Here is a 13847-nt window from a genome sequence, read left to right as displayed (position 1 = left end):
AAAGAAGAGCCTAGGGTCTGAGCTGATAGTTTAAGTCTATAGGAGGTGCCTGAGGGGAGATGGAAAAGGCACCGACAGCAGGACCGCGATGCATGTTCCCTCCCCTGCTCTGGCTTCACAGAACTTGAAGCTCTGGCCTGGACACCCTCCAGGGAGCTTTGCACAAGGGTGAGAAAGGAAAGCAGTTGTGAAACTTTGGCAGGTGAAGCAGTCAGAACCACTCTCCCGCCCTGGTGCAGTGTGCTTGACACCAAGTCTTCAGGACCTTTGCTTGTGGCTCCCTAACTGCCGAGCCCACTGCTCATGGGAGGTTGTGGAGACAGGCACCAGAGGCACCACGGAAAGGTGAGCTGGGCCCGGCTGAGTTCAGGTTGTGGGGAGAGGGCTAGAGGGCTGCACGGCCTGGGTCCTCCCCCAGTACTCTTATCACATGCTCTTCCTTACCCATCAAAAAGCTGGGCAAGTACCTGGAGTTCAAGTTGCAACTACTTCAGGACCTTTTTGGCCTGAGGTAGGGACCGTGTAAGGTGACTAAGCCTCTTCTCCACCTCCCCAAACAAGTCCCTTCTGTGCCGCTGAAAGTTTCCCTCCAGGCCCTGGGCATGAAGGGGTACCTGGGAGTATAGTGCCTCCCCCAGCTCTGTCCTTTTCCCTTCCCATTTAATGGGTTCTTTGTGAGAGAGAGGAGGCCAGGATACTTCTTTACCTCCTCCAGACTTGGCCCTGCAGTGAGGAACTTGGCTACTTGAGCCAGCAGACATACACCAGGAGCCCGAGGGATGGTGCATGGTGTTTATTAGTGATGACGGTGAGGTGGGGCAGGGGCCTGTGGAGCATGCTCTGTAGGTCACACACTAGAGCCTTAAGGTGGGTACACAGGGCCTCTGGGGGCTGTCCACTGGGTCCTCTCTCTCCCCCTCTAACCCTAACTTAACAAGCAGCTGCTATGAATCAGGGAATAAAGTCTGAGGCCCGTATCCCCCAGGAGGCATGAAGGCCAAGAACAGAGATGACAGGATGCAAGAGCAAAAGAATGAGTGGGGCAAGGAGGCCCCTGACGCTGTCCATACGTTCTCCGCTACACACGCCCTCCCTTCCCAAAGCCCCAATCCAGGTTGGCTCCCGTCTGCCATTTGGCCTGACCATGTCCTGGTCCTTCAGATGTTAGGAAGCTTCCTGGCAGGTGAGGAGAGCCCTTCCCTTCAAGGGCTTCAACTGTGAGGCCTCTGGCCCTAGCCCAGCCTGCCTGTGCTCCAGCCTCGTGTGTGGATGCCCCACCCCAGCTGATGGATGGGAGTGCCACCCTGTTGGGCTTTGATTGTCTCATTTCTAATGTGTGGCAGTGAGGCGAGTGGAGGCTCTCAGACCCCAAAGCACAACCCCTGAGTCCCTTGGGTTAGGATAGTAGCTGCTCAGGGACCTTGTTTCTTCCTCATGTCATGCTGCCCACACCCCACCTTCCTGTCACTTTGAGGGGGCATCCCTTCCCTGAGTCTGGTGGGAAGGCCCCTGCTAAGGGGATCCTGGCCTGAGGGCACTGCCCAGTGGGGCAGCTTCTTGTGCAGGAGGAGAGGAAGGTGCCAGGGGTGCAGCACACACAGCTAGTACCTGGAATGGGAGCCTAGGGGGGTCACTGTGCCCAGGAGGTGAGGGGGCCCCGCGCTTCTCAGAACCTTGGGACTGCAGGCAGCCCTGGAGCTGGGGCTGGGCAGGGGGTTTTGGGGGCTGAGCCTAGTGCCAGCCTAATGCCAGTCTAACTCCAACCTGCCTGGAGCGGGTGCCCCAGATAGCTGTGCCTGTGCCTGCCAGGGTCGGGCAGCAGGAGGCTGTCAGTAGCTATCCTTGGGCCAGGGCCGGTTGCGCTGCCAGTTCCGGTCATTGTGGTTGTGCTCCGAGTCCTGCGCCAGGAGCCGGTCTTGGGGGTCGTGCCCGTTAGCACTAGGCAGCCCCGAGGTGTGTTGGCGGTGAGGCTGGTACAGGTCCTGATAGGCATCTGCATAGTCCTCCTCCAGGTGGCGGGAGCTGCGCTGCGAAGATCCTGTCCAGGCTTGGCGGGAGCTCTCGCTGGCCTCATCGGAGGGCATCAAGCTGTCCCGCTCGAGGGGTGAGTGCTCCTCGCCACGCTCCCCTAGCAGCTGCTGGTTCTGGGGCAAGACAGAAGCTCTAAGTGAGGCCATGCGGACCTCGCCTTGGCCTCCCTGCCACCTCTAGCAGGGTGGGGATTTCTTCCCCCTCAACTCTCAGGCCCTGCGGACACGAAATAGTGCAAGGAAGGAGAAGCATACTGGAGCATTCTCCCACTTCAGACACGGAAAACGAGCTTCTGACTCCCACAAAATTCAGGCTCTGCCTTCAAGACAGACTAAGGAGAAGGGTTTGGAAAGTGTGTTTCTTTGGAGTCCTAAAGAAATAGCCTTTGATCACGCATCTCATTGCTTTATTCCCTCTCATCAGGAAGTGCCTTCGCCCATATGCCCTAGCTCTGCTCTCTGACCCTTTGGCCTTCAAACTGGAGGCCAAGGGGGATCCTCCGGGCAGGGAGGGGGCATTGTTTTGGCTGGCTTAGCCTGAGCATCTGTGCCCTTGGAAATGGCTACCTGAAGTCCAGGTATGGTACTGGGAGGGCCGAGAAGTCCAGGGCCGGGGGCTGGGTGGTGGGTGGCCCTCCAGTAGACCTCCAGATACTCAGCCAGGTGCTCACAGGCATCCTCCAGCTGGTTCTCATCCAGAATCACATCGAATGACTCCTGGAGGGAAGGAAAAGGGGGAATATTGGCTTCTTCTCAGCAGGAGCCCTCCACCCATCTCCATCACTCCCCCAGCCCTGGAAAAGCAAGAGCGGGCACAGGAGTACCACTCACTGGTGGGCACTGAACCAGCTTATCATATGCCATCATCTGTACAGTCAGGTGCTTCATCTGTGACTTCCCCCGGGAGCGGATGAGACGCTGGAGTACCTGAGGGAAAAGGGCAGAGCTGGGCCTACAAAGAACTGGGCATGTCCCCGACCTGCGATACTGCATGAGGAGCAGGCGAGGATGACTTAGAATTGTGTTAAGGGGCAGCAGGAAAAGGGGATTCAGGAGCCCTTGGGCAGGGACCAAGCAGAGTTGTACCACATTCTAGGAGGGCAGCCCTGTGGGCCTTCTCCATCACCACCACTGACTTACCTTCGGTGAGGATACTTTGACAAAGACGATGATGGGGGCCAGTGAGGTCTTGGCCAGCTGTGCTGGGTGGTTGATGGTGTCAGCATCCAACACTACTAGCTGCAGGGACTTGGCCAGCTCGAATATGCGCTCGATCTCACTCTGCACTTCAGCTATGGAGGGTGGGAGGGAGGGAGCGAGCCGCAATGCTCACCAGTGGCTCCACCCCATCTGACTCCAACAGGGCTTTGGGGGCTCCCAAATTGTGGATGGGAAGGGACTGGAGGGAGAGCGTGTTCATCAAAGCCTGGGCAGGCAGAGGAACAGAGAATTGAGACTGGGTTCGGTTCTTGCCAATCCTGGGGCAGGTGGAGAAGAGGTTGGGCAGGAATGCAGTTGTCGGGGAAGAGAAAGGTAGGAGAAAGGTTCTCACTAATGCTTGAGTGGGCAGAGAAGCAGGAATGGGGACTTCTCACCAATGCTGGAGCGGGCAGAGGAACGCTCAATGATGGTCCTTTTGCCGGGATTGTTGAGCACAGATCGCTTCGCCAGTGAGAGGTCCGCTGTGACTCGGGTGATGGAGATCCTGGGGTGGGCATGGAGAAGCACAGCCCACCTTTAAATTTCAAGCCTAGGCCCCTCCCTACCCAGGTCCTACCAATTTTCACTTTAGAGAAGCCCTTGCTACAGGCATCTGGAAGGAGACAATGATTTCTCCCTGGTTCTCATGCCTCCGCAGGCCAGGGCAGCTTACCTGCCATCAAACCTATGTTTGAGGAAGTCGAAGAGAGCCTTCTGCATCATGTCTGTGACCTGGGTGGGAGGGGTGAGGGGAAAGGCATGCAACTGACTGGGGGCCGTCTTGGAGGGGGGCAGCATCCTCAGGTGCAGCCATGGAGCCCAGCCCCTCCACACCCAGACCTTGGGGGATGGGGAGGGGGGAAACATCCCCTCCCACTGTCCCTGGGCCCTTCCTGTGGCAGGTTTGGTAGAGGCAACTCTGGGGTCAGGGACCTCTTCTCACCTCGTAACCTTTCAGAGAGGGTCCCACCAGCACCACAGGCCGCATGGAGGGCACCACATCATAGGGGGGAATATGTTCCGCCTGCAGAATTGACCTGAGTTCAGGCAAAGTCATGGCTGTGTGGCCTGCCCTTCACCTGACTGGGGTGGGGCAGATTCAGAAGTTCTGGGCCCCCTCCCCTCTATGTTTTCTTGTCCCTCCAACAATGACTGCCCAGAAACCTGTCCCCACAGCCAGAAGCCATGAGCCCCCCAAGCCCCAGTCCCTTCCTTGACTCACCTGCTTTTGCTTCTGCTTGGCTTTTTGGAAAAGGAAATAAAAGATTAAAGTTGGTGAAGCGGGGAAAGGCCCTGGGGGCACGGTATTCCCGTCCCCAGGGGAGACCCTGGGCTTCTCCCAGCTCCAACCCCTTCCCACACTGTTCACCTGGGAGACTCTCCCTTCCCCCTGTGTCTGAGTTACCCACCTACCCAAGACAGGTGGGTTGAGGGGAGGCTACCTAGAGATGGAGGAGGGGAGCGTCGGTTGCCAATGTCACTCAGGCTGGATGGGTTCCCAGATCTCCTAAGAGCAGAAAGGGAGGTCAATAAGCGTCTTTGTGTGCCTGTTCTAGACAGTATTTAATAGTTGTATACGTCTCCTCACATTTTAGCTAGTGAGGGAAGTGCATGTGACGGGAGCATTTGTGTGTGTGAGCTTTGATGTGTGTGCATTTGTGAATGCATACGCTAGGTGTGAGTGTGCATATTTGTGTGTGGGGGGGATGTGTGTGCATGTGTGGTGATGTGGACTGTGGGTAAAGTGCACACGTCTGGGGTGTATGTTTATTGAGTCACAGCCCTGCTCTCACCTGGCCTTCTGCTCCTGCTTGAGCCGGATGCTCTCGAGGCGCTGGGGGCTGGGGATGAAGGCGATGTCCCCACCCTCTTTCACTAGCCGCCCGATCCACCAGTCATTGCTGTACTTCTGGGGGGTGGGGTGGAGCGGAAGGGGCGGTGAGAGGAGGGGACCCAGGCCTCAGTCCTGGCACTTCAACGTGAAGGAGCCAGGGAGGCATTGGGAGAGCGGGTCTGAAGAAGGCAGCGCGAGGGGAGGGGGGCGGGAGAAGGTACCAGAGGGAAGGGCAGCCAGGTTTGAGACCCCCAAGACTTCAGCGTGAGGCATCACAGCTGCCACAGGGAACCTAAGATGCAACTAATCTAATGGCTTACTTTTACAGATATGGAGACTGAGGCCCAAGCCAGGCCTTAGGAGGATGGAGACCCTGAAGATTAGGTCTTGGATATGAGGGTTTTATGGGGGTGTGTTAAGCATAAGAGTTGAGGAGCTTGGGGAACTTGTTTATAAATGAGGACCGAAGCAAGAGGAATGGGAACTGGGGCAAAAGCAGATTAAGTGGCTTCTATTTGGAGGGGGGTGGTCACCTCTTTAATGTGCAGGAAATCTTTGGCCTCAAAGTTGACTCCAGAGCCCTGGACGGGGCATTCCTCATCCAGCACACCACAGTAGCTGACATTGGTCCTCACAGCAAACGCCACAGGTTTGTGCTGGAGAATTTGACCATTGGTGCAAATGAGGGGAGCCTCAGAGCACCCCTTCCAGTTTCAGTGCCCCATCAGCAGAGGGCGGAGGCCCCATCAGTCTGCCCATCCGCACACACGCCCTTTCACACTCACACACATCCTGCCCATTGACCCCTCGAGACTTAGGACCTAGCACAAGTTTCCACCCAGTCTGGCCTGTCCTGCCCTCAGCCGGCAAGATGATACCTTGGCCCTTTCAAGCTGCTGCTGAGCCTGGCTCTCCACTTCACGCCGGGCACTCTCCCGGTCCTCCTCCAGGGATACGTCTGAGTCCAGAGATGGGCGGCTGGTATAGGAGCCAGCTGAACCCTGGCATGGGGGAGAGGCTGTGACCCATGGGCTCAGGTGTGAAGGGCACTAGAGAGGCACCTCCGAACCCTACAGTGGTGCCTCCGCTAACCTCAGCCTCTCCAGCTCCACGGGGGTGGCTGGGCCCGCCAGTCCCCCCTGTCTCCCCAAGAAGGGCCCCAGTGCCTCTGGGGCTGCAGAAAAGCCGGCCCAACCCATATGTGCTATGATCTGGGCCCCTCCCCCCAAGCCTATTAATACTGCAGCCTCGAATAGAGCTTTCCCTTCCCTCCTTCCTCCCTTTTCTCCCCTTGACCATGTCCTGTTAGGCAGAGGGAAGTGAGATGTACTGAAGATGATATATTGGAGATGATTTGGAATCTTCGGAATCCAAAGACCCAGCCCTCTTGTTCACATCAGCCTGCAAAGCAGCTTGGAAATTATTTCCTTAAAATGCCTGGGAGGAGTACAGCCAGCCAGCAACAGTCAGGAGACACTGGTTGGCAAGGCACTGGTCCTGAGTGTCAGGATATAGCCGCCCACCCCCTTAGATCCCATCTCCTCCAGTCCCTACTCTTCCAGGGTGAAGAGGAGACCACAGAGCTCCCAACTCCAGAAAGTTACTCCCTCTCTACTCTCCCCACCCCCACTTTCTTTCCTCTCATACCTGCTGGGACAACTGGCCAGGTGTGGGCAGCAAACAAGACAGACTGACCAAGTGACACAAAGCTATCTCCCTAAGCCTGGGTGAGGTGGGGCCACACCTACCACCTGGCCTACATCTCCCCACCCCTTGCCCAAGGGGATATCAGCCCTGGAGGAAGGCTGAGGTGGTGCCAGGCAACCCAGCCAGGAGCAACCCTGGGGATGCAGGGAAAGGGTCTTTGAGCCAGGAGAGTGTCAGAGTCCTGCCCACTGGAAGGGCCTTTGGGCAATGAAGGTGCATTTGGAGGGTTGCCGAGCTCACCTTCAAGGCCATGAGGGAGATGCACAACTGAACAAAGGAAGCTGGACCTTAGGGCAGGAGGACAGAAGTCAGGCTGGCTGGGTTTCCCCCTCAGTCTAGGGAAAAGGGAGTCTTTTGTTTCCTGCTTCAGTTTCCCCTCTTTATGGGCAGAAGTCTGAAAGTGACACTTCCATCAATTCTGAGGGGCAGGTGGCAGAGATAAGGCAGAAGCCTAAAGGGTCCGTGTGGGAATGTGTATGTGTATGTGTGTTTAGTAGAATGTTCTCAGGCTGAGGAACATTCCTTCAAGCCTACTGTGCATAAAGGCAGCGGAGGCCAGATTCTTGGTGGGGAAGACAAACTCACACACCTGCCCCAGCCCCGCCATGAGCAAGAGGACTGGTCAGACTGATGTCAGCCCAGGTCCTAGAGCGTAAGCGAAAGACGATGTCTGTGGTAGACCCAAGGCATGAAGATAGCACAAGGAGGGAAAGTCCTGCATATTACAGACAATGTTCCCCATCTCTCTTGAGAACCAAATAAGGCTGGCTTGGCAGCAGGATAAAGAGCAGCTGAGCCCCAGGAAGAACCTTTGCACTGTCAGTCGAGTGGGGGTCCTCCTTCCAGGGGCCTGGGGCACAGGAGACACCTCTGTGGGAAATGGCTATCTGAAGTAAATAGGGGCCAACAGGCTAGGAGGCAGGAGGCAAGGCAGGATGACCACTCGCTTTGATAAGTGTACATCAGATGCCTCCTAGTTGCCCAGACCTGTGCTGGGACAGGAGTCTGACCTTTACTCTCTGTTCTCCAGGATCTCAGCCTAATTTAGTCATCTTTGTGTCCCTGCCTGGGGCACCTGGGTTACCTGGCCTCTCACCCTAAGACGGGAATGACAGGATCTCTCCCTAAATGTTTAGTGAGTCGTGCTCAGACTGAAATCCCCTCTCCGTTATTCCCAAGTCCTCAGAGCTCACCCATCACTCCGGGAACAGGGCTGCCCGGCCAAGCATACTCTGGGGTCTTGCCTCCTCCAGCCCTGTTATGCCCAAACAGCCAGAGCCTCAGTACTTGGGAGCTGCCAGGAGTTGGCACAGTGCCCTGGTGGTGCCCCCCTTGCCTGGTGAGTGTGTGGGCAGGCTGCAGCTCCACTCTTGCCTGGCACGGGGGAAGGAGAGGAGGGAGATGAGCCGTTGGATTTATTTAGAGCCTGATTTCCCTCCTACTGCTTCAGAGGGGGCCCTGGGGAGAGCAAGGAGCCAGGCAAGAGAAAGGGAAGTGGGGGAGGGTAATCCAGGAACCAGAGAAGGGTGGGGAGCGAGCGATGGGTTAGCAGGCTGCCCCGAACACCATCCACACGTCAGGCTTCACCTTGCAACAGTCCTAGCCTTCTCAACCAGGGACAGGAAGAACCTTCTACGGCCCTCCAGCCCCACAGAGAGGTTCATTCTCAAGCTCACCTTGGCACCCTGGGCCGTGCCAGCTGTCCCTTCAACTGTCAGAAAGAGGTGTTACCACAGCCTTGAAAATCATCTGCTCTAGCCGCAATGTAATTAGCCCCAGAGGCCCAATCAACGGGGAACTGGGCCCCAGCAGGAGCCCAGTCCCAGGAAAGGACTGACAGCTGCCTATTCTGAGCCCTAGGACTCATCTATCTTGGACTTCGCAGCAAGAGATGGGAGAAGACTCCAACACTCCCCTTTCGACTCTGGAGTGCTCTACCCTCCATACCTATCAGGGACTCCTCCTAAGCCATCTAGTTGCTCTCCTAAGGAGGTCTTCTTGTAGGATATTTGAGAGAAGGGACTGAGCTGCTGCTGCCCATCCTTGCCCCCATCTTTCCAGGCACTCTCCCTGCGCTCTGAGCTCCGGGAATCACTGCCTAATGAGCTGATTTGTCTCAGTGGGTCAGGAGATAAAAGCAAAGAGGAGAATTAAATATTTATCAGCTGCCTGGTTCTCTGAGCGAAGAGCTTCCTCTCCATCCCCAGGCCCTCCATGCTGAGCAGGAGCTCAGGATGCCCGCTGCTCTGAGGATGCCTCAGCAGGAGGAGTGGAATGGATGGGGCTCAGTCAGCTGGCTCATCCATGTGCTGGGTGCCCAGTTTTCAGCCTGGGAGAGAAGCTGGGCTGGAGGCAGGGTGAGGAGATAAGGCAATGCTCAGGGATGGACAGCAGAAGGGGATAATGGAGGTCCTCAAGTTTTATGATCCGTCTGTCTGAAGAGGCTGGTATCGGATTCTCTGCTGTTCTCCAGGCTCCCTAATTTGTCCTTTACTTGAGGCACAGGAGGTCTGGATTGTCCCCCTCTGCAAGGGCCCCGGCTTCTCCTGTAGCTGTTGTGTTCAGACCCCATAAATCCTCCCTTGGGAACTCCAGACGTTGCATGAGGCCTCTCTAAAGCCTCTGTGCCCTCAGCCTCCAGCCCCTCCTCCCTCCACCCTTCTGTCCTGGGCTGTGGAGCCACCTGCTCTGAGCCTTTCCCCCACGCTGGCCCCTCTTGGCACACACCCGATACCCCTTGCTCTAGGACGGGGGCACTGGGGAGCCTCTGGCATGAAAACCCATCTCCCCACTTTCCTGGAGCGCCCTCCTACACGCCCTGCCCCGCCGCAGAGGCGTTTTTCAAAGTCCTGAACTGGGGTAAGGGTCCAAGGGAGATGAGGTGTCACCCCAACTTCCCCACCCCCACCCTCCCCGTGGGCACTCACCGCCTCCGAGTCCTCAAACCCGGGCACGTAGGAGTCGTCATACATGGGGGAGTCCGGGTGGGGGGAAGCGAGCGGCGCCAGGGGCGGGGGCGGCCCCGAGGCAGGGGCGAGGACAGCGGGCCGCGCCCGGGAGATGCCACCGAGCCCCGCAGCCCTGCGGGCGGCGGCGGAGAGCGAGAGCGCGAAGGAGGGAGCGAGTCGCGAAGACCAGCTGCTCCGAGCTCAAATCACCGCTCCCCCCACCTTACCCCCCCCAACCCTGCCGGTCCCACCCCGAGCGCGGCTGAGGAATCTGGCGCCGGCTCCGACAACAATAGTGCCCGCCCACCTGCCCCCCCTCCCCGGGGGCGGGCGCGGGGGGCGGCGGGGGGCGGCGGCCACCCGCGGAGCCCGAGACCCGGCCGGGAGAGGTGGCCGACGGGAGCCGGGTAGAAGGTGGGTCCCCAAGCACCTATGGGGCAGAGGGGCGGCGGAGAGGAAGGGGAGGAGAGACTGCGGGCGGGGCGGATCCTGGCTTGGAGGAGGCGGGGCGAGGAGAGATGCAGAGACAGAGACATACGGCAACCCAGGAAATACTCCGCCGGGAAACAAAGGGCTGGAGCGGGGGAGGGGACGCGGAGACTGCTTGGGAGACGAGACCCCACCGAGAAAGGAGAGGGCGCAGGTTAAGGAGAGACAGGAGAGAGAGAGAGAGAGAGAGGAGGTACAGAGGCAGAGGGAGGAAGAGGGGAGGCAGGGAAGTGGGAGACTGGGGGAGACAGAAGAGGCGGGGCAGGGGCGGGGGGGCAGACGGGGGAGGGGCGGCAGGTGAGAGGGCGGGGTGTCTGGGCCCTGGCGGCACGCGAGACTCCAAACGCAAACCCCGCAATGGTACTGGGGAGGAATGGATTTAGCGACCCCAGGCCAATGCCGAGAAAGTAGCCCCTGCCCTCCCTCCGTCCCCCGCCCCCAGGCGCTTGGTCCCCTCAGTGCTGGGACTCTTGCAGCAAAGGACCTTGTTGCGCAACCCGTGCGAAGGGGGAGGATTGGGGCCCGGCCACCCTACACCTGTTGCGCGGGCAGATTTCATCCTAGTCTGGCCAGGATGGGGGTTCCCTTCCTCACTTCCTTGCCAAGGACTGTGCCAGGCATTGCCAAGGCATCGTGGGAACTGGCGTAGGGAGGGGCTGTTTTAGGCGAGCCTAAAGGGGAGAGGAAAGAAACCAGAGAGCCGAGGTCGGGGGATGGTCGTGGCTTGGACAGAAGGTGAGAGAGCCTGGCCACGCGGGGGTTGGGAGGGGGAAGGGCAAGTGTCCCCAGAGTCACTAGTGTAAGGCCAGATCCCCTCCTTAGCAAAAGGATGAGGCTGGGCTGGGGTGCCTAGTATCTGGGTTGGAGCCACATGTACTGCTCTACCAGTCAGTCTCCTTCAAAAGGGGCACCCAGATTTGACGTTGGAGACTGAACAGCAGCCCTTATCTTGAGGAAACTTCCTCAAAGATCCACCCATTTGAGCTCCAGAGCAAAATTATTCCTTTGAATTTTGATGGCCTACCTACCCCTTCATCCCCTCCTTCCCCGTCCCCTGGGGGTGGGGGTGGATGTGAGGTAGACAGAGGGTTACACTTGGAGAGCTTCACAGCTCAGTCCTTCTCCACTCCCAGTGTCTCACACCCACGAGGGTGAATCCGCAATTTGCTCATCCCTTTTCTTCCTGGGCTACAGGGGAATTAGTAAACCAAAACTCTGACAGGGTTGGGTGAGATCTATGGTAGGAAGCACTGTACGTGGGAGAGAGAGGAAGACCACCCGAACCAATTGGCTTCCCACTTATGTCACTGGTTCATGTTCCCTTAGCAAGAAAAAGAGAAGGGGCCTCATCTTAAGACTATCTTTAGTCTGCCTTTAGTCTGTCACCATCCTGTGAGTGGTGCATTCCAGCCCTGCCCAGCATCTTCCTCCTGCTGAATTTGGTGAACAACTTTGTTGGAGCCCCTATGCCTCACTATTGGGGGAAGCAGTCTGCTTTCACGGTTCCCTCTCCTGAGGCCAGCACCATTTGGGGTTTGGTTATATGTTGGATTCTTCTGTATTGGAAGTTCCCAGACACTGTCTTCTCACTTTGTGCCCTCTCCCAGTTCCTCAGTATTCCTTATATCCTGTTTTATTCTCTGTCTCTTCAATTCCTTCTGTCCTTCCAGAGGGGCAGAAAGGAGGCACGAAATGTGAAACGATAAGACCCTCAAGGTGCTCTCTCCTGGGAGATGATTCTAATGAAGAATACAGCTACTGGGGCTTCTGATTCTCCCCATCCCTGTATTTACTCTCCTGGCCTCTCCTTTAGGGACCCTCCCCACCACCAGGGTGTCCATGGGATTGTAGGTAACAGTGGATCTGCCATCAACCTCACTCCTTCCTTACACACCTTGTTGTCTTCATCCCCATCTGGGACAGTGGTGTCTAAGTCTGCTAACAGAGCATGAATTACCATGCTAACCACCCCCACCCCCGGAGATGTGTTCAGGTTCCTCATACCTGGCCCATCCCCTGGGTCCTGCAGGAGCTTCGGAGCCTCTCCCTGGTTCCCTTCTCTCTGAGTTGCTACTCACTGCCGCCTTCCATTTCTCACCTTACCCACACCTGCCTGCTCTAGTTCTCATGTAACAAGACATGTGCCTGTCAGTATCCATGTGGTCCCTAACCCCTTTTCTTTTCCCTGGCTGAGCATAAGAAGAGAAAGCTGAGGGGCGGGGAGGGGAGAAAGGATTCAAGGAGAGGATTCCTCCTGCCTTCCTCTTTCTTAGGAGAGAGTCATTAGAGTGGTAGCTGGCAGGTACTCAAGGCATACAAGCAGGACATGGGGGTCTTGGTGGTGGTGGGGAGCCTGAATAACCAGGTTTGGGAGTTGGAATTCTTGGGAGCCTCCAGAATGCATTCTGGCTTCTCCTGTAAGTGCACCAGGAAGCGGGACAGATCCCAATCCCTGAGTGTTGAATGGGGAAGCTGAGGCAGGAGCTAGGACCTCTAGGAAGTCCTTCTCCCCCGCAGTATTTAAGATCTGGACAAAGCCAAAGCCCCTAGCATTTAGCTGCTGGGCTGCCCCCAGGGAACCCCCGGAGGGCGCGCGCGCGCGGGGGAGGGGGGGTGCTTGGCAGAGTCCTCCTCAGTCCTCACATCTAGCCCCTTTCCTGGCTCCCCAGACAGTCCTCCCTCCCCCCGCCCCCACCCCATCCCAGTCCCAGTGCTTAGAAGCTGCCAGCACTGGCCGCTCCCTCCTTTTCTACCTGCCACCTCTACCCTTAGCCTCACCTACTCGGCCTCCCTCCCTCCCCATCGCTGCAGTGTCCCCCAAATGCGGGCCCTCTTCCTAGCTCGCAGTGGGGCTCTCCTCCCACCCACTGGGGAGGGGACCCTCGCGTTTACCTCATTCAGCAGGAAGGTTGCACTGGAGTCAGAAAAAGACATAGACCGGGCTGGCGGCCTCTCCCCCTCCCCCGGGCCAGGGGCTCCGAGGCAGGAGCAGGACCGGGCCGCTGCTCTGCACACTGGCTCCCGCCTGCACGCCTGGCCTCGCCCCACGACCGCCAGGCTCCGACGGCTGCTCCCTTCCCTCTCTCCGGGTTCCCTCCCCCTTTCCTCCTCCCTCCTTCCCTCCCTCCCTTCTCTCTTCCTTTCTCTCCGCCTCTGTCACTCTCTCCCTCCCCTGTCGCCCTTCAGTCCTGCTCTCTCCATTTCCGTCTCTTCCTCCTCTCTACGGTCCATGTTCTCTTCATCTGGTTGCCTGCTACTGTCCTTCCATCCCTATATCTCGCCTCCCTTCTCCGACCCCCCCTCCCCCATCTTCTTCCTCAAACCCCTCCCTAGAAAAGATAGGGACTCCGGAGCTCCCACCGCCACAGGCAGAAGGGCGGCAGTAGCTGGGGGGCTGCCTGGACTCCGGGGCTTTAGGCCCCTGCTCTGTGCGCCCGGCGCCCATCCTCCAGCGCCCGAGGAAGAAAGGCGCCGCGGTCCCAGCGACGGCTTCGACCTGTCCTCAGCAGAGGAAAGGATCGAAAAGGAAGAATGCTTGTGTACGGCTCGCTAGCTCCAGCGTCAAGCGCCCCCTCTGGGTTCCGGGGAAGCTGTCCTGTCACTGCTCTCTCCCGGGTTCCGGGGCCGCGGGACTCAGCC

General features: G+C 58.0%; 1 protein-coding gene and 1 long non-coding RNA gene across 4 annotated transcripts; one reads left to right on the top strand and one right to left on the bottom strand.

Moving 5' to 3' along the window:
• Window positions 1–119: 119 nt before the first annotated feature.
• Window positions 120–2427, top strand: LOC125960504 (uncharacterized). Its single transcript, XR_007470229.1, has 2 exons — window positions 120–345; window positions 2002–2427. It is a non-coding gene; the product is annotated as an uncharacterized LOC125960504 (long non-coding RNA).
• Window positions 779–13278, bottom strand: CACNB3 (calcium voltage-gated channel auxiliary subunit beta 3). Of its 3 annotated transcripts, none has more exons than XM_004274386.3 (13): window positions 13101–13278; window positions 5943–6065; window positions 5598–5720; window positions 5024–5139; window positions 4673–4737; window positions 4453–4472; window positions 4174–4254; window positions 3904–3962; window positions 3626–3735; window positions 3171–3322; window positions 2862–2957; window positions 2598–2747; window positions 779–2144 (listed from the first exon to the last, which is right to left on the bottom strand). In XM_004274386.3, exons 1-13 carry the CDS (start codon window positions 13140–13142, stop codon window positions 1830–1832), a joined length of 1452 nt encoding a protein of 483 aa, XP_004274434.1. In that variant the 5' UTR covers window positions 13143–13278; the 3' UTR covers window positions 779–1829. The 3 variants fall into 3 exon arrangements, with proteins under 3 accessions (XP_004274434.1, XP_004274433.1, XP_033292311.1); XM_004274385.4 differs by lacking the exon at window positions 13101–13278 and adding an exon at window positions 9699–10442; XM_033436420.2 differs by lacking the exons at window positions 5943–6065; window positions 13101–13278 and adding an exon at window positions 9699–10445.
• Between the last annotated feature and the right edge of the window lie 569 nt (window positions 13279–13847).

The sequence above is a fragment of the Orcinus orca genome, chromosome 11, assembly GCF_937001465.1.
Source record: "Orcinus orca chromosome 11, mOrcOrc1.1, whole genome shotgun sequence".
In the NCBI taxonomy this organism is placed as follows: Eukaryota; Metazoa; Chordata; class Mammalia; order Artiodactyla; family Delphinidae; genus Orcinus; species Orcinus orca.
The sequence above is the reverse complement of the archived record's forward strand: the minus strand, read 5'-3'. Positions and strand labels throughout refer to the sequence as shown.